Source organism: Zingiber officinale, chromosome 6B (assembly GCF_018446385.1).
Source record: "Zingiber officinale cultivar Zhangliang chromosome 6B, Zo_v1.1, whole genome shotgun sequence".
Taxonomy (NCBI): Eukaryota; Viridiplantae; Streptophyta; class Magnoliopsida; order Zingiberales; family Zingiberaceae; genus Zingiber; species Zingiber officinale.
The window spans coordinates 94,899,282-94,924,281 of NC_055996.1; the positions used below are offsets into that span (position 1 = coordinate 94,899,282).

At 34.2% G+C, this 25,000-nt stretch overlaps 1 protein-coding gene across 1 annotated transcript; it reads left to right on the forward strand.

Annotated features, from left to right (window-relative positions):
- The first annotated feature begins 119 nt into the window (after positions 1–119).
- On the forward strand, positions 120–24,706 carry LOC121993234. Its single transcript, XM_042547946.1, has 7 exons — positions 120–234; positions 1,493–2,138; positions 2,214–2,812; positions 20,946–21,066; positions 21,620–21,679; positions 21,761–22,732; positions 22,941–24,706. The coding sequence occupies exons 2-7, from the start codon at positions 1,602–1,604 to the stop codon at positions 23,931–23,933; spliced, it is 3,282 nt and encodes a 1,093-aa protein (XP_042403880.1). The 5' UTR covers positions 120–234; positions 1,493–1,601; the 3' UTR covers positions 23,934–24,706.
- The last annotated feature ends 294 nt before the right edge of the window (positions 24,707–25,000 follow it).

The window sequence follows — 25,000 nt, forward strand, 5'->3', positions numbered from 1 at the left end:
AGGAGCTTTTAGATTAAAATAAAAAACTAAAGTTTCTGAATGGAATTTTTAGAAGTTTGGGACTGTTTAGAGAAGTTGCCAATCCTTTATTATGAATTATTACGTGGAAAAAGAAAAATAGGCTTACAAATTAGAGAAGTCAGGTGACTCCAGTGTCCTTTGCCCTACTGGAGTTCCCATCAATCTTCTCTGGCTCACGTCGGCGGCGGCACCACAACGACGGCGATTGTCCAGGTATTCCTCCTCTCACGTCGTTTCGGTGACTGCTCTCTCCTGTAATCATTGAAATTTCCTTCGGTCTAATCATCTCGTTCGTTTCCTTTTCTTCATGCTGTTTTTGTTTTGTTTGTGTTCTTCTTTCTTACTTTCCCTATTATTCTGTAAAAATTGGCTGAACCCTGTCGATTCGGTTAGGGATCTGATAGTTATCGGTAACGAGTGGCCTAAACGTGTACCATCTTGGGCTTCTTTGGGGTTTTCCATAATCCCTGACGAGTAATAGTAGAAGTTTAGTTAATATAGCTACATCAGGACTAAGGAATCACGAGGTCTCCCAATCTTGATTTCGTAGCATTGCATGCATGTTGAGATTGCATTGATCGAGAGAAAAGAACACATCCTGGTTCCAATGAGTGAGTTATTTAAGCGAAGGATTGTGACGGGCTGAATATCTTTTTGAATTACTAGATTATCCAAATCCTTATTGACTCAAAATTTGGAAAAAATTGTAACATAGAAGCCCTCTGATTTCAACTTGTGTATGTCAATGGATAATGGGGATTAGAATGTAAAATACTGCACGTGGCTTGTAACTATCTTAAGGGAAAGGCCATTGGTTATTGGTAAACATTAGATATTTTCATGAAAAAAGATTAAATAAAGAAAGAAATATGACCTAAAATATACGTTTTCTAACAAAATTTTATCTTAATTCCTTTTCTAATTTCACTGTACCATCCCAAACAGATCACAATATTCATAACTTCTGGCTGCCCTATGCGTGACTGATAAGAAATTGCACTATACCATGCTAAGCAAATCTCTGTATTACAAAATACTGTGTCCTGGGGATAATAGGAGAAGCTGAACTGTTTTGTTAGGTTCTTGATAGTAAATGCATCAGTAATATAAGCCTGACTGTTTTCTTTTATTAGTTTAAACTGGAATCTGCAATAGAAAAGATTGTTCAGCAGTCAGCTATTACTCAAATTTTTATACTCTATGGTTCTTACTATTGTCAACTTATCTTCTAAAGAATCATAGCTAAGGATTCTACTAAATTTTGTGTTTCACTGCCACTGTTAATGGTACTAGATTGGAAATTCTCTTGTAATGTCCTTTTCAGTTTCTTATTTATCTGATGGTTGATATTTCTTCACCTTGGTGATAATGTTTTTTACCATCTAATTTTGTCCTTACAGCATATTATATATATAATGATTATGACGATTAAGTTTTGATGCTTAATTTTTTTTTAATTTTCAAAATCCAGGAAATTTGCAATTTCTTCAGCATTTGCTGGCATATATTATGATGGTTTCTAAAGGATAACCTTAAAGCTCCTGTCCTGTTTTTGAAAGTTTGAAAGATAGAATGACTTTATGTTGTATGATCAAAGGATGGACAAAAAAATTGTTAGCTCTGACATTTCTCTTATGAAGTCAAACCCGTCAACTTTCAAACCTGGTTTGGGATCAGAATTTCTGTCTGAAGAACCCAAAAAACGAAAAGGCACAGATACATTTCCTGATCATAAGATACAAAATATTGTATCCCATTCAGGACAACTGAATGATATTTATGGACATGTACCATGTACCCATGCAAATCTTCCACTTCCTGCAATCACACCTCCATTAGTTGCTCCTAAGGGATTTCCTTTTAACAGTGAATTTGTTTCTTCGAGACCCGCATATGCTCAATTTCACTCCAGAGGCCACCCAATTCACAGTTTGACGACTAATACGTTTGCTTCACTAGTCTCCGATTCATATGATTCAAGAAGTTCTGCTGATGTTATCCCCAATTGGGTGGAATCAAGTGACACCAATTCTTATACAGGAAAGAATAGTGGACACTTTAGTCCATGTGTAAACAGCACTAATCAATGTGTGGCTGATCAGGAATCATGTACAACGGTGAGTTAATGACTATCTCATCTATAATTTTCCAAACAGTTACATGCTTATTCCTTTATTTGCCCTTCTATGCAGACTGTTGAAACGCATAAAATGGCAATGGTTAACAACTATTTTGATTCAAATGGAAAAGTTGTTGCCAAGGATTTCAAAGGAGGACTACTTGAAGGGAATTACTGTGGTCAATACACTGATATTACTGATGAGACAAGTGGCAAAAGGAGAAAATTAAGTATTGAAGAGCCAACTTCTTCTAATATAGGAAAAATTAACCATGGTTCTCACCCAAATTTTAAGAATCGCATTGCACATAGTCGTCACCTTTTAGATATTAGCGATGAAAGAAAAAATCAAAAAGTAGTGAATCACTTACTCAAACCTTCTGAATGTGAAAAGACATGGTTAAGTAGTGAAAAATCAAAAAAGTCCGTTGATTTTCAGGATGAAATTAGAGTATCAGAGGTTACTACCGATTCAAAACATGAGGATGAAAACCATACCCTTGATAGTCAAAAATCTATTGTTGAGCTTTCTGATGGTCTGGCTTCTAATAATTCAGATGAACTCAAATCAGTTGATGGGAAGATATCCTCAGTTTCTACTGAAAAGCTATGGGATGGGTCACTTCAGCTAAACAATTCTACAACTGTGTCTGCAGTTGCCTTCTTTAAAAGGTTCCTACTTAAAAACTTGGTCTTCCTGTGCACTTGAATCTGCTTATACATATATGTGCACGCCCAGCATTTTAATTCAGTTCCAGGATATTTTTTTTTTTTCTGTTTACTCCCTATTCAGCGTTACCTGGTTTCAGACAACACTGTTTGGTTTCCAAACCTTCACAGAGCTGATTTATTCTGGCCTTTGTTTCCAGCGATCAATCAATGGCAAGTCAATCTCATAATCTGTTATTTGCGAGCATTTAGAAATTAGATAATCTTTAGTTTGGGTAAAGAGAAGATTCACTTTTACCAATCTTAGTGGGACATATTAACATCATCATCTGACCAAGTTCATGACCAATTGTTATCCCTGTTCCCTCGGATCAAAACACATTTTGTATTCATGCAAAAGGACCAAACAGAAGTCATTAGGACCTTTTTTTTAAGGGTAATCCAGTTATCTAGCTTTTTGAACTGACTTCATTAGGATTTTATATATTGAATCAATCAATATATGCTTTAAATTTCTCAATTAATTTTTCCTAAGTCATATGTGATATGGAAAATTGTTATACATCATATAAAGAAAAATCATAAAATAACTTTGACATTGATACAAGTCTTTTAAAATACCTGTGCCTTTAGATAGTGCATCCGCATCTGTTCCCCTCTATGGGCCATATGAAATTGACCACGTTTCTTGTATGTTACAAGACCTTCTCTATCCATATGTGATCATTGTATATAATTGTGTGGACTATTTTATAAGAGATCCATTTAATGATCCACAGAAGATTAGTTGTGAACATGAAAAGCAAACTGTGGACTATTTTGCTGAGTTTTATATTTCTATAACAATATGGCAATTATCAATATGCTGAGATGTAGTTGATAGCCAAAAAATCTATAAATGTTTGCCTATGTATTTTCACTTCTTTCTATTTTGTTTCAATAATAAATCAATAATAAAGTGCACTTCCACTTGAATGTGGGATGCCTAACTAGAATACGATCAATATGCATCTGTTGATGCTGCCATAAAGAATAAATCCCCCAGTGTTTGTAACAAGGGTGTCTAAGAAAGGTGAAGAAACACTTTGTAATGCATGTAACTTTCAAGCCAGCAAAAATCTAATGAATATGTAACCAAGGAAGCTGCAGTATGATACACACAACATTATTGCAGAATCATAGTTTTGTTATATCCTGATTGTTGTCAACTTTCTACAACTGTAAGGATAAGAAGATAAATCTTAGTTGCTATGAAGATGTAGATTGAATTGAGCAGCTTAAATTTTCTAAAATAATGGCTACAGGTCAAAGGGCCAATGTTAAGTAATAAAATGGAAGCTACCAAGTAAATATTAACTTAGTTGATTGAGAGAGAAATGAGAATCTCCCAGGAGAACATTTCATATAAGTCAAGTAAAAGCAAACTATGATTAATAATTGTGCTAACCTATGGTTGCTATCTGATATATATTGAAAATCTAGTCAGAACAGCTTTTAAAGGAAAGAGATGTGAAATAGATTTTATCACACGTGTAACTTTTTTGTTTGTTATATCTTTGTCATCATGGGTAAAGTTCATTGTTAGAACTCAAAGGTACATACAAATGATTCTAGCTAGTTACAGCTGAGACAATGAAACCAATATGTATGCCAAATAATGCCTTCATAAATGTGGATGATAAACATCCTGAAAATGATAAGACATGGCCACGAATATGATAATCAACATTGTGGCAACTTTGATACTCATTACAGGTGAATGCATTATCTTTTTCATGGCTTCAATAAAGGTTAAGAAGAAATGAAACTTTACCGAAGGGATCTCAATCCTTTTTATATCTCACTCTAAGAATTATTTTACAAGTGTAGACATCTGTGTCAATGGATGACATATCTACCAATTGAAAACCCCAATCTTTTGGATAAATTTGAGCTATATGGCGAGAAAAGGGTACCAAACGTCCCATCTATCATCAAATAAGTTCCTAGAAATTTTTATATAGAATCTCTCAAGGAAATTTTTTCTTAGTAAAAAGTTTAATTCATATCCCAAAACCAAAGCACCACAAGGGCCGGTCATATAAATCCTTGTTCTTTTGTCCTGGGAAAGTGAAAACCAACACCTAAGAAGAGAGAACCTTTCTATCCTATAGTGTGGAGATAGAGAGAGCACCTTAGGGTGGATCTGTTAAAGGAAGTAATTGCAGAAAGGATAACTATTGTAAATGACCTATTCCTAAGAGTTTGAATCTAAATCTAAGATCAGACAAGAAAGAAGCTCAAGGCACCCATCTTTCTTTCCTTGGTTAACTGTGGATTCTAAACCTTGTTTCATTTGATACCATCTTTTACTATTCAACCTGCTGCTCTATGATTCCTTTCCGGTTTCCTGGATGTTCAGGCAGGAAATAGTGTCAAGCAGCTTTTGCTGATTGAATTTGCTTACCCTGGAAACTTCAAAAGCAAATTCTACTCCTACATTGGAGATTGACAGCTTTGAGTTAATTGACAATTAAAGAATTAAGAGTTCTGATATTTGGAGGCAAAAACAGATTCTAATGATGGGGAGTCTTTTTTGATGGTGGGTATGAAAAGATGATTTGCATCCAGTGAATGTCAACTTATAAAAACTGAGTAGATTTACCAAATTAAGGTTGTCAAGTTTAAGATCCTACTAAAGAACAAGGTGTTCAAGGGTTTAGACTCTAATTGGGATTATGATTGCTTAGGCAACTTGCCAAATTCAAATTGTAATTTGTAACCTTGTTGACTAGGCTTATGTCACAAAGCATTCATATAAACTAACTGTGAATCAGACAATTAGCCTAAATCAATTATAAACTAACTTATAATTAACTTGAACAATCACAACGTCAACTATGGATTTCAAAGGAATCAAATGAAATGATACTCTGCATCATGTACTACAATGAAATATATAATTGATCAATATTCATCGAATTTGAAAGAGTCAGAAGAAATATTTTAAATTTCTTATTTCTCGAATTGGGAATTCCTTGAATCAGGATCCTAAATTTTATTGATAGAAATGGTTCAATGAGATAATAGTCTAAGAAGATGGCATAGAAGCAGTCAGCAGAATCACTAAACAATGTTGACGGATAGTTTCTAAACTAATTCTAGATTGGTTTTCCTTCTTTTAGCGGACCAAAAATAGGAATCTTTCAATGCTCTTTAGCTGGCTGTAGTAATAGGGAAAGTTACGCTTATTAATTTGATGTACTTACTTTTCAATTGAGATTGGCATTGCCTCGGACTTTTTTGAGCTAGATCTTAATGCCAAATAAGGTCGTGTGTGATTCAACAATTATGACAGATCATGCCAAAGTCCAAAATGGGCCACAAATGGCACTAAACCCTTTTCAAGGTAGGTGCCAACTCCAAATCCCATGAAGCTTTGCTTGAGAGAAACCAAGTTCTTATATTTTAGAAATTAAGCAACATATCTAAATCTTGTACTGAACATTTTCAGAGTAGGTGCTCACTCCAACTCAAATGGCGATAGTTAGGCCCTTTAAGGTGTTGAGGTCTGCATTCACTCCTAACACATGGCCCTAGTTAGGCACTCATTCCTAACACATGGCCTAACGTTCTAGGCTCTACTCTAGGCATTTACCTGAGTGGAGCAGGACAAATTTAACAACGATATAATCTATTGCCTTACTCTCATGGAAAGAGTAAAGTTCGCAGAAAAGATAATTGAAAAAAAAAACAAATTCAACAGCAAGTAGATTATTATGCCTTCACTCACTAGTGACTACTCTGACTCAGTATGACTACCATGTTCATGAGATGACCACATATAAACATAATAGAAGAAATTAAACCTTTACTTTTCAATTTAAAGATTTATATTAATTTACTTTGCCTCTAAATGAATTTCAAGAAATGCTACCAGTTGCATCCTTAGCTTCTTGGATAAGGTAAATAAAATAATAACAACTAAACCTTATCCCACTAGGAGGGGTTGGTTATATGGATCATTTTACGCCATTGGACTCTATCCACTACTATATCATCTATACTTAAATACATTTTATCTTATTTTATTATTGCTAATCAAGTTTTTTTTTGGCCTTCCTCGTTTGATGTTCGTATTTATCATAGTTTATGTGCGTATTTGTTATAGTTTCACATCGCTTAACTAGAGCATTTATTAGTCGTCTAAGTATATGTCCGTATTATCTTAAACGTGTCTATCAAAGTTTTTCCTCAATAGATACAACTCTAACTTTTTTTCTAATGCTCACATTTCTTATTCTATCCATCCTCGTTTGTCTACACATCCATTTTAATATCTTCATCTCTGCAACTCTCATTTTCTACTTTGTGCGCGAGTCATAGCCTAACATTCAGAGCTATATAATATAGCAAGTCTAACCGTCGTGTTATAAAACTTCCCTTTAAGTTTTAGAGGTACTTTACGATCACATAAAACACTCGACACTCTCCTTCATTTCAATCATCCTGCTTGTATTCTAAGATATTTCTCTCAATCTTTTTATCAATTTGCAAAAAATGATCCTAAATACTTAAAGCTCTCAATTCGAGATAACTCGTCATCTCCTATCTTAACACAACATCTAAGTTCACATAGAGATGTAGCAGTCCTTGTCGATACGTTATAGTCAGACCTTGCAATACGAACTCTTGCATATTTAGCACTACACCCAAGTTGTGGAGATGTAGTAGTCCTTGCCGAGACGTTACAGTCGGATCCTGTAATATGTTCTTTCCGAGGAACAACCTTGCATTAGTGTAATAGTTTAATAGATTCATTTATTGAACATTTGCCTTAGTTTTAACATTGATTCTCCTCCTTTATCCGGGATTGGGATTGACCATGACTGGTTCATCATGGAAAGAGTTGGATAAGGTAAATAAAACATTTGAAAAAAAAATAAATTAAAAAATTGAAAATTTTTTTTCCTGTGTAAGGGACAGTGTAGAAGATTAGATGAGGGAGATATGGAAAAGATCATTTTATCATGCAAAATTATCCTTCTTTGCATCAAGACTACTACTTTCTTTGTTTTAAAGATGTATTAAATTAAATGCTACAAAATGAAACTAAAGGGACAACTTGAAGCTCAGGCTTAGTCAAAGTAGATGACTTGTAACTAGCCTTTATTATTTTCATGTTTTTTGTTTTTCCGTTTCATCATCTATTATCTTTTCATCTTTTATATACACCCTCAAACCAAATTAATCCAATCCCTACGTAGCTCCTCTCATTGTCAGAGTAATATTGTTTTAATAGCAGCTCGTGCTGTCTCTATGTATCAGTATATTGTCATCTTTAAATATTTGCCAATTCGTGAAGAAGTTGATTCTGAATATGTAGTTTTGAGCCCTCACACTAAACAACGAAACAAAATTTCTTAGCAGAAGTCATGGTCTGCAAAGCATATTAAGGGTCAAAATAATTGAAGGATACCTCAAGCTAAAAGAGGCCTCCTTATCAAGGTTGTCTTTCCCTATTCTCCACAATCTACTTGCCTCTTCAACATTGAACCTCCACAAGATTACTTCAAGGATGATCCATGTTATGTGCTTATACAATAGTCTAACTTATTAACCCCTCGCATTGTCTTCAAATACAGCTTTACCTTCAACTTTGGTGGCCTATTTGGCTCATCTATGTTTACATCTTCTGTTCATTTTAAACCAATTTGTTGTTTGAAAATGCTTGCAAGCTTCCACAGCATGTCCTACATCTATATGTTAAATATAAGTCTATTGATTCAAGAATCAATATCTCCAACTCAAATAAACTATTAGATGTTCTTTATAAAAACATAGATGTCTCCAACATTTCCAGGACCTTATTTCTCCTTAAAGACATGAAAAATGATTCTTAGTTCAGTTGAGTTTTAGCTTGGACAAAGCGATATATGACATTTGCATTAGGAATGGATATATACTAGTAGTTTTACCTAAACGTAAATCAACTTTTTTAAGTAGTCCATCTTGAAAATGATGTTCTAATCACTTAATCAGCTTAGCTAAGCAAACCTATGAAGGAATTGAACAATTGGATGACACAATGTCCAAGAACAAAATGCTTGCGAGCTTCCACAGCATGTTCTACATCTATATGTTAAATATAAGTCTATTGATTCAAGAATCAATACCTCCAACTCAAATAAACTATTAGATGTTCTTTACAAAAACATAGATGTCTCCAACATTTCCAGCACCTTTTTTCTCCTTAAAGACATGCAAAATGTTTCTTGGGTCAGTTGAGTTTTAGCTCAGACAAAGCAATGTATGACATTTGCATTATTAGGAATGTTTATATACTAATAGTTTACCTAAATGTAAATCAAATTTTTTAAGTAGTCCATCTTGAAAATGATCTTCTAATCACTTAGTCAGCTTAGCTAAGTAAACCTATGAAGGAATTGAAGAGTTGGATGACACAATGTACAAGAACTAAATAATTTTTTGTCTTACAAAAGATGCATTTGAGTACGGGTTTGATAAATTGGCCTGTTCTTCTCTGGACCAAAAAAATAACTGTTTGACTGAAAACCGAACTTTTTGTAAGGCAATTGAGTCCAGTTAAAGTGAAGATTTCAAAATTGATTCAACTCAATACTCTGGAAATTCCTTGTACACATGCTAGATTACAAATCTATTGGATCACAAGCCAGTGGGAATTGTTCAATTAACCAGCGAGTGCATATAATTTTTTGTAATAAACTGTTTGCTAATCCTGGTTGTTAGGCTATCCAACTGTAAGTTGGCATGTTATAGTTCAGAAGCATCTGAAGTGAGGTGGTTTATATGAGAAGGGAATTCCTCAACCAGTAGTTCCAATTCTAAATCTTGAACATTTAAAACAAATAGTTCCAATTCTAATCTTGAACATATTTTTCTTTGTTGAGACTATTGAGATGCAATTGCTTAAATAATTTAGATTCGGTATAATCAATGCAGGCCAATGGAACTCCACTAAGTTATCAGGTTGCTTAGTGTCAGATTTCTTATGTTCTTTTGGTAGTTCATTATCTTAGTTGTAGCTTATAGCTAAAATGCTAGTGCATTCGAAATCACCACGTCAATCAATCATTTAAACCTTTGATTAAAATTTCTAAAAAATTTTAGATTTAAAGCTTGAAAACTTGACGACTCAAAAGGTCGTGGTATTGATGTCATGTAACTCAGTTTATCAAATGAAATAAAAACTCAGAAATAGAAATTATTTTAAACTGGACTTCACGTTTAGATATTTATACTTGTAAGATCATGATCATGGCAATTATAAACATATAATTTTGCTCTTTCCTAGCACCTTACGGCTTTGAGATAAGTGGTCACTAAATCAAACCTCAACATGATATCACGGAATTCAGTTTAAAATCTGTTGCGTTCTACTTGTATTTTTTCTTCTTTTCATGCAATGGTTCATGATTTAAGCTTGATACACATAATCTTCAGGGTTAAATTATAATTCTAGCTCGTGAAACCATAAATCAAATATGGTTCTACTCATTGAACTATTATTTCAAAACAAAAATAAATATAAATAAAATGAGTGAGCTGGATGAGCCAAAATGAGCTGATTGACTCAAATTTGGTAGACTAGACAGATTTGATGAATCCAATGAGCCGGATGTGCCGTGCAGAATGACTAAGCGAAGAAGCTTGGATGATTCAAGCGGGAGCCAAGCATGTTGGGCAGACATGGCAATTTGGGCTAATGGAAGATAGATTTGACCAAGTAGATCAAATTCACAAGAAGAATTAAACAAACCAAATGAGTCAATGATAGAATTTATCCTTTTATTAATTATATCGTTCCATATTACAACCAAATAACAGAATAGAATGAATCATTTCTAGTTTTATTCCATTCTATTTCTATTCTCATTCCCTTTCCATTCAATTCTATTCAACCATATGAAACACTCCCTTATAACCTTTAGATTATGGTGCAAATGTGCAATGACGAATTCACTTTGACTCAAGTAGTTTGAGTTAGTGCACACTACAAACAATAAAACTTTTACTGGCAGGTTTCTGAGTCATTTATAGGTTATACTGGAGTGGTGAATGGCAGAGACAATCTGTTTCTAAACAATGCCATCCTGAACTGCTCCAACTCATTTTTCAGATGAGACTGAACCTCTAATGAATCAAGAAATGGAAAAGTGTGAGATTTCAAGACAAACATACAATTAATCTCATCCTATTATTTCAATTCATTTCAACTTAAAAGGTTCTCAATGTATTTCAAGGATCTGTGAAACCCACGAAGTCACAATTGTTTAATTGGAGAGTTTGTTACCTGAAAGGACTTCAATAATTAAACAAGTGGTCCTAATCAAGGATTACCATGATGTGGAATGGGAATGTGTCAATACCTATGTCTTATGTATTAATAGTTAATTCTCTTAATAAGCATGAACTAATGCAGGTTGATCTTTGAATTGCCCTATGTGTGTAATGTTTTAATGAGTGAGTAGTTGAGAACTTAAATCAAATATGATTGAGAAATAAGAATTGATCAGTTTCAGAGATTAGGACCTTAAATTTCTTCTGCTCGACCTTCATAGCAAGCTTCCATCAAACAGTTATAGCATAGAGAAGTTCAACAATTAGCCCTAATTGTTGAATTCATGTTTCCCATAGCCTCTAGGAAGGTGCTATGAGAAACCAAGAACTTATATCAGGTTGAATTCATTGTGGTGTTAGAATTATGTTTCAAAGACCTAATAGTTACTACAAAAATACTAATCTCTCTGTCATGCATCTGTCATGTTCACTTGAAAAATTTAGCGTACTGCCAAAGTAAAAAAAAAAAAAAATTACATAACGAGAACAACCTCCATTATTACTATCAAGTCAAACATTAAAAGGCAAGAAGAAATTTTGGAAAAAGTATTACCTGACACTTCAAATATTTATGGAAGAAGCAAGCAAGAGTCACCTTTGATTTATCCAACACTCGTATGAGTTCATGACTTACATCCTTCTCTGATTTATTTGAGTATAAAAAGAGTTTATGGCTTCTCTAACTGTACAAGTTATGTGCAAGAATCCTTGCAAACAAAAAAGAAAAAACCTTTTCCAGTCAACTTGAAGTCAACAAGATTTGTAAACTTGTTTAAATGATGTCAAGTCATCAACAACTCCTAATGAAATTCAAGTTGTTCTTGTTATGCTTTTGGTTACAACAATGTGCAAAAGCTAAGTTCCAATACTATACAAATGTTCAATTAAAATATAAAGATTAGTTGCTAGTTGCAATTGTAATTTTTTGAATGAGTACAAATGGAAGCACATTAGTAATCCAATTAAATGCTTTTATTAAACTTTTATGTTTACATTTTGGGTAAATTTTTCTATAATTTAATTTAAAAGATACATTAGTAAGTATTATTTGAACTTTTCGATTTTACAAATATAGGTGGAATTTATAATTTTCATAATCATATAAACTTTCTAATTTGTAATCAGAGCAACCAATCAGTCCATTTGATTTTTCTGAAAATATAACTTGGAGGGCTCATATGACTAATATTCCCATGCAACATGGGTGATATGTAATCTTTGGTAAATGAGTTCAGATTGATCATTTTCATATATTCAGATGATATAGTTTTCAAGGGACTCATTGCATGTCTATTTTAGGACTTCTGATTTGCGTGTAGTCATTTGAACGCTCCAAGTCAACAAATAGAGTATATAAAAAAAGACAGTCTGGTGTACGAAGCTTCCGCCAATGCAGGTCCAGGGAAGGGTTTATTGTATGCAGCCTTACTCTGCTTTGCAAACAACATAAATTAATTAATTGATGGCTACAATTGCCATAAATTAAAAAAAATCATGTTTAGAATTAGGAGACAGAAGTTTAGACTAAATTTAGACTGAATTTGTTAAGATCCTAAAAGTTAAAGATATATTCATCAATTTAACCCTTTTATAAAGAAAAAAATAGGGCTTTGTGTTGACATCATATTACTTTGTCCAAACAGAAAAATGGTAATCCTATTACTTGGGCAAATTAAATCAATTACACTTGCAAGTGTGAAGTATCAAGACCAAAGAAACTTATTATGTTTAAAAGATATCCAAGTGATTGGGATAACAATGTCAATTTACATGCAGTGGGGGAAATTATTTATCCAGTTTTCTGAAATTGTTTTGATGCAACACGAGCAATTCAGTGTGCCTCAGCTCCCAATATAGGAAATTATTTGGAGAGACAACTTCATATTGACTGAATGATTAAAGTTATGAGGAAATTTATTTGACAGGTTGAATTAAATACATAATTTGTCTCATTAACAAGCAAAAAAATAGTGTCAATTTATAGGAAAAGGTAAAAGGAGTATAATAATATCATGAACTAATTTATTTTATTGGACCAGGAAGATTTTGTTTTTTTGCACTTTCCTCCCCTACCAAAAAGAACTTGACACTTATGTCTGTAATAACTATCATCATCTAGTCTTTTGATGACCAACAAAAGTGCAAATCAATTGTTAAATAGGAGTCCTTCGAGTAGTCAATTATTGTAGTAGAAGGTGATTACGCTCACCCTAGGTGCCCCTCACAACCTGTCCTCAAGTTATGTGAAGGAAGGTAAATCACGGGGTCAGCATATAGCCGATCGTCAAGTGGCCAGGGGTGAGAGGAGTTGTTTCTCCAAGCGCACGTACCCGCCGGGAATTTATGCACGGGAGTTGAAGGAGTGCAATTTATAGGAAAGTTAATGAACATAACTTCCTTAGTAGACTTGAGAGAAAATAAGCATCTAATTTAATTTTTCTCATAATATGAAAGGGACTTGAGAGCAACATTATGTTTCTTTAAGGGATTTTTAGAAAAGCATTAGAAATTTGCACTCAATAATATAATCTCCTATGTTATGACGTCCATTAGCATGCACCTATGAGTTGCATTACTCAGTGCTATTTTTTTTCCCTAATATTGGTATATATATGTGTCAAATATGTTAAGGATAAAGATTGAGATAAATGAGAAAAAATAAATGAAAAATGTCAAATCAATAATTCATGAGTTAGGTATCCATGAAACTTCAAATAAGCACCATTAAAAGATCTATTTATAAGGTTGTTGCAAGTAATTTGGTAGACGACATAATATTTTTAAGTTTTAGGATTTTTTGCCAATTAGACATGTAAAGAAGTTGCACATGAAAGTTGACACTCTCAACTTCGGCATCAGCTTGTGGGTGAAAGGAAAATGAGAACTTTGGTCAGGTGTTTCATTTTTTTTTCATAGGATTTTAAAGTAATAACTATCTAACTTGACAGTATTTCATAAAATGAATGCAATGAATCTTTTAAATTTTTATATGAAAGAGAATAACTTTGGAAAGCCAATTCATGATCACCAAAATGAAAGTGATTGACTAGTTTTAGACATCCTAAAACAAAGTTCATGCTAAATTTTTTTTAAGCTCATAGGGAATATATTTTGGCATGTAAAATCCTGTATTTTGTGTAGTGGGTTTTGGTATCTCAAGTATGAGAATAGGTAAAGATTGTTGATTGCATAATCTATCTAGTTATAGCAACCCTTTAACTCATCTATAGTCGAAAATATTAGACACATCTGGATAACATGACCAACCCAACCTGAAACAAGTTTAATAAAGATTAAGCCTGCAAGTGATATGACACAACCTCAATATATAATTGAGTTTACATGAATGGGCTCATTATAAGTATTATTCATTTAAAAAATGTTGATAACTTCTATGACATTTTAACAGATTGTTTGATAACCTTAGTTAATGTTACAAAATTATTTTAGAAAATATTTAATTTTAGTTTTATAATTTTTTATTGATCCAAATGACATGACATATTTATAACATGGTTAACATGACAATGCAAATTGCCTCTCTTACTTGCATCCCCTAGAATATTTTCCTAAAATCTAAACAATAGTGTAGTCATCTTGCGTTCAAATTGTATGACTTGACTTGTGCTTGTCCTCTATAAATGGAAACAACTCCAAGGAGTTTGTCAATGGATTTATTCTCTTGTCTAGGTGATGCTTCATGAGAAAGTATATCACAGAAGTAATTTAATCCACCTAGAATTTTTGACACATGCAATTAGATAAAGCTTAGCGCTTTGTGATCGAAACAAGCCGAACTCATTTTATAATAATAGTACTTCTAATATCTTAAAAAGCATCAACAATAATGCAAAAACTTATTGCTAGTAAATGTTTTAGTTGATTTTTTTTGGTAAAGATTCATTGACCTTCTTGACTTAGGATCCCCCCTCCCCTACTCCCCTCTACATCTAATGCATCACATATAACATTAAAAGGTTTATAATTTAGGTGTGCCCAAAGATAGGGACTTAGTGCTTAAAAATTATTTAACATGATATTGAAAACGAAAAAAATACCTAATCAATGGAGGATAAGTACTCTAGTTCCCTTATATAAGAACAAGGGAGATAGTACAAAATTGTGCAAATTATAGGGGTATTAAACTAATGAGTCATACTATGAAACTTTGGGGAAAAGTAATAGAAAAAAGATTAAGGAAGGAGACCACAGTGACAGAAAATCAATTTGGGTTCATGCTTGCAAGGTCGACAATAGAAGCTATACATCTTCTTAGACAATTAATTGAAAAATATCGGGAGCAAAAACAAGATCTACACATGGTATTCATTGACTTAAAAAAAGCTTATGATAGAGTCCCAAGAGAAATTATATGGAGAATTTTAGAAAAGAGAGGTGTTAACGTAACATATATCGAACTAATTAAGGATATGTATGAGGATGTAACGACCAGAGTAAAGATTTCAGGCGGAGTAACTGAAACATTTCCAATAAAGATAGGGTTACATTAAGGATCAACTCTAAGTCCCTATCTTTTTACACTAATTATGGACGAACTCACTGCGCACATTCAAGACACAGTACCGTGGTGTATGTTGTTTGCAAATGATATTATTTTGGTAGATGAAACACGTGAAGGAATAAATGCTAAACTAGAATTTTGGAGGGAAACACTAGAAGGTAAAGGTTTTAAGCTTAGTAGATTAAAGACAGAATATATGGAATTTAAGTTTTACAATATTAGAAATAATGAAACAATTGTTAAGATAGGAGAGGACGGGTGCCCAGAACCGAAAGATTTAAATATTTAGGATCATTTTTGCAAAATGATGGAGGGATTGAGAGAGATGTCTTACATAGAATACAAGCAGGATGGGTGAAATGGAGGGGAGCGTCGAGTGTTTTATGTGACCGTAAAGTATCTTTTAAACTTAAAGGTAAGTTCTATAAAATCGCAATTAGACCTGCTATGTTATATGAAGCTGAATGTTGGGTTATGACTCGAGCACATGAGCAGAAGATGAGAGTTGCAGAGATGAGGATAGTAAGGTGGATGTGTGGACATACGAGGATGGACAAAATAAGAAATGAGAGCATTAGAGAGAAAGTCGGAGTTGTATCTAGAAAAACTCCGAGAGACACGTTTAAGATGATACAGACATGTACTTAGAGGACCAATAAATGCTCCAGTTAGGCAATGTGAAACTATGATAAACATGCATATCAAATGAAGAAGAGGAAGACCAAAAAAGACTTGGTTAGTAACAATAAAACAAGATAAAATTTATTTAAATATAGATGATGATATAATAGGAGATAGAGCTCAATGACGTAAAAGATTCATACAGCCGACCCCACCTAGTGGGAAAAGGCTTAGTTGTTGTTGTTGTAAAAGTTAGGGCCTTGATATTCTCATTAATGTGCTTGGGGCATTCGAAAGTCCAACAAATATAGCTATCCATACATAATATTATGTTCTAAATATAATTTTCTCTTCATCAGCAATTCTCATTTTAGTAAATCAATTTAATGTCATTAAATATTAAAACTCTATGATCGAGAGTGGTAAGGTCTTATGTTCAAAAACCACCTTCAAACAAATATGTGTTTGAGAAATCTAATAGCTATCTTTTTGGAGGTTGCCAATTAGCTTAATTAGTAAGGTCCTTTGAAATTGTTGCCAAGGTTTTTGGTCCGAAACTTGCCTTCACCAAAATGTGAGTGATTGAGGGTTCTCACAATTATCTTTCTTAAAATAAATTTAGAGTGGTTTTGTTGATGGCATGATGGTTAATGCATTAACCATCATAAATGCATTATAGTTCTTGAATAGTGCAAGGGATTATGCTTTACCAAATAAAGTATATTTTCAAATGCCCTGTTATTTGTCTTTTTATGTTTAGCTTGATTTATTTGGATTCTTAAGAAGTAGGGGAGGTTTGGCATTTGCAAAGCTGACAATTCATAAAGGAGGCAAATCATTATATTGTTCTTGTAGAGTAAACCCTTGAAATTCCTTCATAAGTTATTTGATTTTAGGGAATGGTTGTTAGGTGAATTAGTAGGCCAACTTTATCTCCTGAGCTACCTAGAGAATAACACTAAAGAGGCAAAGAGATTGTTTGCATTGTTGAGTGATTTTCTTCGTTGTTGAATGGTTTTCTATGTTTTATGGCTTAGGCTTTTGTTTTATTTACTAGTTTTTGTGGGTTGCTGTTTTAATAGGTAGGAATTTTTTCCATCCATTGTAGGTTATAGAAAGTTCAAATACCTATTGTCAACTTAGAACGATACAATCTAAAATTATCAGAAAACCTTATCCATTTCTTATAGTTGTATTCTTTCTTTCCATTTTAATGGACACCAAGTACCTTCCTACGTTTCATATGGGTGTGTACAATTCATATGGATGTTTGATCAACCCATGCAACTTTATATGTTCAAAGTTCTAGTGAGGGGCATATCTTAGTGTCTAATGGTAGATAGTTCATTAGTGCAATTTTTTACTTTCTATGACAACCTTGCTTGTTTTATCCCGCACCTCTCCTGAATGTATAGAAAGTAAATGTGCATATTTCATAGGCTTTTATATCACGAGTTTAGATAATATGCAGCATTCCACTTGAAGATTCATAACTTGTACCTCATCTTTTGATTTTTTATGGTTCATCTAGGGAAAACTGCTTGCTCTCTAGATTGTTTTTGTCTTTTTACGATTCAGGTTCAAATTCTATAGTTAAGATCTGATATGGGTGGATGCTAATGTGAACTTACTATGATAATAAAAGCATAGAATGTTGTGGTCAATCACTTAAGGGTTTGAAGTTAGGGTCTGTTGATAACCTATGATTTTAACTCTTATGGCTTGTTGGATGATACATCTAGGATGAATGGTTACCGATAGGGTTGTGTAATTCCAATGGTCTAGAGAAAGATGTTAGGGAATCATGAATGAAAAATTTTTAATTTCTAAATAGAGAATGGTCACTCACTAGACTTCACCCTAGCAAGTCAAAGCATAAACAATAGTTCCTTAAATTTATGCAGCTTCTTCCCTAATGGCACGACCATATAAAACTCCTCAAATTTACTTTATTATTCTATGACACTTAAGGATCACTATTTCTAATTTATCCATATGCGAAAGAATTGATTCTTGAAATACTTAAAATATACTTTCTTTTTGATCTATATCTCATCTCAATCCTGTCTATGCTAGGTGGTTTGAACATCTTGTATGAATTTCATTAGTGGTAGGTCATGTCATATACAACAACAATCGAGCCTTACCCCACTAGGTAGGGTTGGGTAGGTCATGTCATATGAGTTAAAATAATCTTGTGTTAGTCAACCAATTAAATAATATGTTCGGAAGGTTTATGGATGATTTTTCTGGTTGGAAACAATGGATAGGGTGAGCTAGCTTTTAAGGCAGAAGAGGGGAGTAAGAGTGTGGCTATGGTGGGTTAGTTCCTTAGGTGGAATAAGAGATGAGAATGTTGGGGAGGATATATGCCCAGTGGAGAGAGGATAAGGGTGGACTAGGGGGAGAGAACAGGGTAGGGTGGGCTGAGTATGGAAGAGGTTTGCATGGTGCAGTGAGGGTGGGAGTGAAGGGAGGAAAGGCGTGAATGGGAAAGTAGCAGAATTTTTTCCTTCTTACGAGGAATTGGCTTACTTGACAGGAGTCACGGAGCAAAGCAGTAGGAACATGGGTGTATTTTTTCAGCCACATAGGAAGATGATTGTCGATATAAATCCTGAATTGAAAATAAAGTTGGGCTCTAATATCACTTTACATAGTGTTAGCTCTCCTTGAGTCTCAATCAGCAATTTACAAGGTTGCGTATCTCAGTTGCCAATCTTGCAAGAGAGAACATTTGGAGAATGAAAATTCTACTATTAACTATATGATGAAAACAATGAGAGGATGTCTCTTTTAAAACATATTGCAATAACACCATGTTATAAAATGGGCAAAAATGGACCTAACTTTAATAAAGAAATGGAACAACTAAAGTAAACAAAATGAAATTAAAATTTAGATAACTAACTAGTTTATTTTCTTGCTGAGTTATTTCTAGACGGTCTTTCTATTTTCATCAAGTTGGAATTTTTTTCTCTTATCACTTTGGAGGCATGTGAAATAGAAGTTTAAAGAGTTTTTTTTTTGACGCTTAATGGTTCTCTCCTGTCACTTGTAGCTTGCACCTACAACATATTGACATGGATCATAGAAGGTACAAGTTTATGGGTAGAAACCAACTACTTGCAAGTACACTGTTTTCTACAACCCTACTTCTTGCCATTTGATCCCCTGATCATGGAAGTTATGTGAAGTTTAATGAGCAAGTATCTCTAGTGCTTGAATATCTGCTACTTCACCAGTAGGGCTCATGGCTCCTGTAGTATCATACTCTTAAGGTTAGATACTGATGAGCTATGAAAAGGTAGCACTGAGTTTGTTGCTCATACATGGAAACAAGTGCCAATCCTTATCAAATATACAATGCATAAAAACTCCTGTACCGGTATTCTGATAATTAAAGAATACAAGGCAAATTAAATTGTGCATGAGCATTTGTAAAATTTCAATTCAATCAAAAACACATCAAGTCTAGGGACAAAATTTGTATGGTACAACAATAAAAATAATAAAAAAACTCAAATCCTGCAACAAATGTCATTTTACTTTGGATATCAAGCGTGTTTCAAAATAACTCCATGCTTTTTGGCACATGAATCACATCAAATTTAGTATTTATAGTTCTGGTTATGTCATTTGATTGGGTTGTAGAGATGGGTAGATGCACAGTATACCTAACTAAATTATAATTAATTGGGATGCTAATAATTTGGTATTTTTAATTTGATCTTTAATCATTCTCAAGCATTACATACTGTCACTGTAACCTCTAAAAAAAAAAATCATATCTTGACTCTTGAATAGTACTTAAAAGGCATTTAAAATATTGTGCGCCCAAAGATTTACATATTGCATGCTTTTTTGAGCTATGCTTATAGAAACCATAAGAACTTCTAAATCTACCTGTTTATATACGTGCTGAAACGGTAGTTATTCCTTTATCTGATTTACTTTTTCAACCAAGTCCCTCTAAAATCACAACAACAACAACAATAATCAAGTCTTATCCCACTAGGTGAGGTCGGCAATATGAATCTTTTTATGCCATTAAGCTCTATGTCCTACTATATCATCATCTATACTTGAATAAATTTTATCTTGTTTTATTGTTGCCAATCAAGTCTTTTTTGGTCTTCCTCGTTTGATATGCGTGTTTGTCATAGTTTCACATTGCCTATTTGGACTATTTATTGGTCATATAAGTACATGCCCGTACCATCTTAAATGTGTCTCTCAGAGTTTTCTCTCAATAGATGCAACTCTGACTTTTTCTCTAATGCTCTCATTTCTTATTTTGTTTATCCTCGTATGTCCACACAACGATCTTAACATCCTCATCTCTGCAACTCTCATCTTCTGTTCATGTGCTCGAGTCATAGCCCAACATTCAGTTCCATATAACATAGCTGTGGTTTTATAGAACTTTCCTTAAGTCCCTTTAAAATTACATTTATAAAAAATATTATTGCATGTTTACCACTTTTGCAGTCTCCATTCTTAATACATGCTATTTACTTTCAAGGAAAATTTAAGTGGAGAATGAATCTTCTTTTATATAAAATACATTTGCAAAGTATTCCTTGTTTCTTTTCCTTGGCATTTTTCTATGTTCAATTTTTATTTTTTCAGTGGTGAGAAGGCTCAAGATATAAAGTGGTCTGATCTCATTGAAATTAAAGGAAAAGTTAGACTACATGCATTTGAAAAATTCATTCAGGAACTTCCTCGTTCTCGAACACGTGCTTTAATGGTATGGTATTTTTCTGACCAATCGGTTGCACAACACTGATTGGAGTTTGGAATAATATAGCTGATTTTGGAACAACAAATTTGCTTTGTTTAATATACATGCCTATGATAGATTCATATTGACATAGTTATTGATTTCAAAATCACGCAATATTTATTGGAATACACAATGTGAATGCATGCATATTTTCATTTGCTTTGAAACAAACTTAGCCAGATTATCTAGCCTATTGCATTAGAGTGATCGGTGAACTGAGTGAAGAACTAAGATGCTTATCAAACATGTGCTGATCATCGTGTGATTAGGTTATTCTATGTATAAAAGAAAATTGACTTCACAGGGAGGTTTGTTATGTAAATATTCTGTAGCTCTTTCATAACTTTTGAAGACCATGCGTGAAGCAATAAGGCACAACAAGAATTAAACAGTACGGTCTTCTGTCATGGTCCTTGATATTAATCTAGGGCTTCGGAGATCTTCTAAATAGTTAATTTAGGATAAAGCTACTGCTAGATTTTTGTGTGTGTTTTTTTTAATATTTCATGTATGTTAGGTGATTTCCCTTTGCTGGAAAACTGGGTCATCCCTGTCTGGGCTGAAAGGTATGGAGGAGGTAATGACGAGTCCTTCATTTAAATTTGATGTTTAGTCTAGGCCAGTACTTGGTACCTCAAAATTGAATATATGGTTGCAGATAGCCAACGATTATAAAGAGAGTAAGAGGGTAGGGTTTGCACAGATCTGTCCTGGCATCGATCTTTATGTTTGCCCTCGAAGCGATACCATAATAACTATACTTGCTAAATTTGGCTTCTTCAAAGGAATGAATGCAGTTGTAGAAGTTCCAAATTCTTTAATTGGTTGTGTTGTTTGGCGCAGAGGTTGTCAAACCTCGACCTCCACCATTAAAGCATTGGATAGGAAATTGACATCTTTAGTGCAAAAGCAACCTCACTCTTCTGAAGAGATTTCAACAAATGATGGGTCAGATAAGCAGAATGGAAATAGTAAGCAAGCTCCACTAAGCGCAACAGAAGCTGATGGCATGCCACTCCATTACTTATCTGAAGTTAAGTATAGTAACATTGACATTGCAAGTCATACTAGTACCAAAAACAAGCTTGATGACTCTGGAGTAGAGTTATCTAATAGTCTTAAAACAACTAGTAATGGTCAGATTGCAGCAACGCTACCATATAACTCTCCTATTGCTCCAGTTCAAATCTCTCCACAGAATGTTGAAATGATGTCAAAGGGAAGCTTGAGGAACCCTCTGTTACATGCTGCAGAAGCAAAAAGTGTTCCTGATTCAGAACCAGTACGGCAGGTTCCTATGCAACCAACTCAAGTGATCACAGAAAATCACCAGAGAAATACTATTTGCGATGAAAACCTGAATGCCCTCAGTAGCTTTCTTGATCATTTTATACAATCAACTGCACCAATACCTCCTCTTCAACCACAAACAGCTCAGAGGCCTTGCACAAGCTCTCGAGAGAATCTAATGGAAACTGTTTCAAAACCAGAAAGATGTATGATGCATATCAAAGGGTCCAACAACCCGGCAACGAGGCCTACAATGACACAAACCACTCTTCTTGGATCAGCTTCCTTGCCTTCAGATCTCTCTGAAAGAATCATCCAATCAACTAGTTCCGTCACTAAGGTTTGTTTAATGTATTCACACAGGTTTTGTTTATTTCAACTTCTGTTTTTCTTATTCATGTGTGTCGGTAACTGTGTACTTCTGACTAATCCTTGAGCAGAACACTAGTGTAGTAAATCTCTAATACATTCTGAAATTCCTCCTGAGTGAATCTGAACCAAATAGATTATCACCTTTATATGAGTTGTTCTTATTCATGTTCTTGCAGGAAACTAATGTAGGTTTCAGCAGCTCTGAAATTCCTTCTGAATTTGTTTCTGAACCAAGGAAGTCATCCTTGGGTAACGAGTCAAGTTATGTTCTGCCTGGACCACCTCTTTTGCCTTTGCCTGGACCACGTCCACTAGCACTTGGTCCACCACCATCACTGACACAAGCTCCAAATGTCTCTGCTAGCTCTGTTGACGTTGATGATCTACCAGAGTTTGACTTTAGTTCAGCATGTGCTGGCCTTGATAAGCCTGTAAACAGGTTTTCATGGTTCACAAATTGCAACTCAGATGCTGTTCCATTTACTAAGCAATCCCCAAGGGATTTGGGCAAGACCCCCACTCTTCTTGGATCGACTACAATGCAGTCAGTTGAAGTTATTCAGAAACGGCAGCTTGCAACTTTCCCAGACAACATGATAAAAAATTATCAAGGAAGTCCTACTGAAACAAACTTGCAAAAGCCTATTTTGGATAACAAGGTTGTGATGAAGTCGTCACTATCGCATGGCCAACTGTGTTCCCATGCTCATAATTCATCAGTGGGTTCAATATCCAATAGCATTTTTTCAAGAAGACATCGCTGGGATGAAAGCGATGATGACATGCCTGAGTGGTATCCCCCAGATCTGGTACAACAAGTTGATCAAACTCAAACGACTACCACCATCAATCTGCCCTCCCCTGTGAATAACTGGAAGTCAGAGTTCTCGAGGCGTCACCCATTGATTGCTTCTCCATCCCCAACATCTTTAGGTTCTCCAAGAGGCCCGATTCTTCCTCATAGTCACCTGAGTGGATCACGACCTCCTTCCAGTCTTAGCCATGATCCTGTTGCACCATTGCATTCAAGAGCAACTCTTGGTTTCAATCATTCCATTCAAAGGTCTCCCTTAGCACAAAATGCAACTATTTTATCCAGCTATCAGACTAGCACAAGTGACAAGGGAGCAACAAATACTACTCCTTGGTTTAGAAATACTCGACTTTAGTCTTCAAATCAGATTTGTTATCAGAAAGACTCCAGAGTTGAACATCATAAGAATTTTGCATGCATATGTAGCCTCAACTACAACTTCGCATGAAAAGCAAACCAGACAAGCACTGAAAAGAGATTCACAAGTATATGTAGCTGATTAAAATTGAGGTTCTAACTTGTGCAGATGTGTGTTGTGCTTAAAACCTTAGTAAATGTCTTTAGATGTTATGCCAGGGATCTCTTTGAGGATGATTTAGTATGTTTCCTTTGATGTTATTTCAGAGGCTCCTTTTGCGCTGCTTCAGTGCAAAGGAATTGCATCCATGGATTATGATTGCATTGAAAAGAACTCTTTGCAACAAATTGCAGATTAGGTTGTTTTAGCAGTGTCCCATACTTGCAGTACTTTATAAGCTCTTTATATCTAGTAGGTAAGGCAATTAGTGTACAACTCTGCAATGCCACTATGTTATGGATAACTAGAACCTTTGATGTGATAACTAGCGAGTGGAAATCTTGTCTTGTGATGGAACTGATGACAGGCATGGCTACAGGAATATTGATCGGAGGATTCTAATATTTGATCAGTGGTTTGACTACGAACTGTAGGGCAGGCTTATCTGGTAAATTATGGAGCACTCATAAGGAAAAAAATGATGGCAAGCACATAGGTGTTTAGTTACTGGTGTTCAATCATCCCATTTTCCTTGAGTATATTATCTGTTCGCCAGGTGGTGTTTTAAAGGGTGTAAATTCGGTACATTTTATTATGAGCATTTTATCAGAGAAGTGCCCTTCATATTGGTGTTTATCGAAATTGATCTTTATAAGTTTTTAATAATAAAAAAAAACTCCAAATCTGTTTTTTCTGATGATGTCTTTTGCTGTGATTTTTCAATATTTTTATTTTCGTCATTATTTTCCCGGAGTGGTTATTATATTTTAATTAAAGTTTGGGTCTATACTTTATTTAAAATCATATTTGTTTATCAAAAGTTTGTAAAAGTTTCTCACCCTCTGATTTTTTTTTAAAATAAAAAATATAGTGAATTCAGCGACGGGAGAAACTTTTAGGTGAAT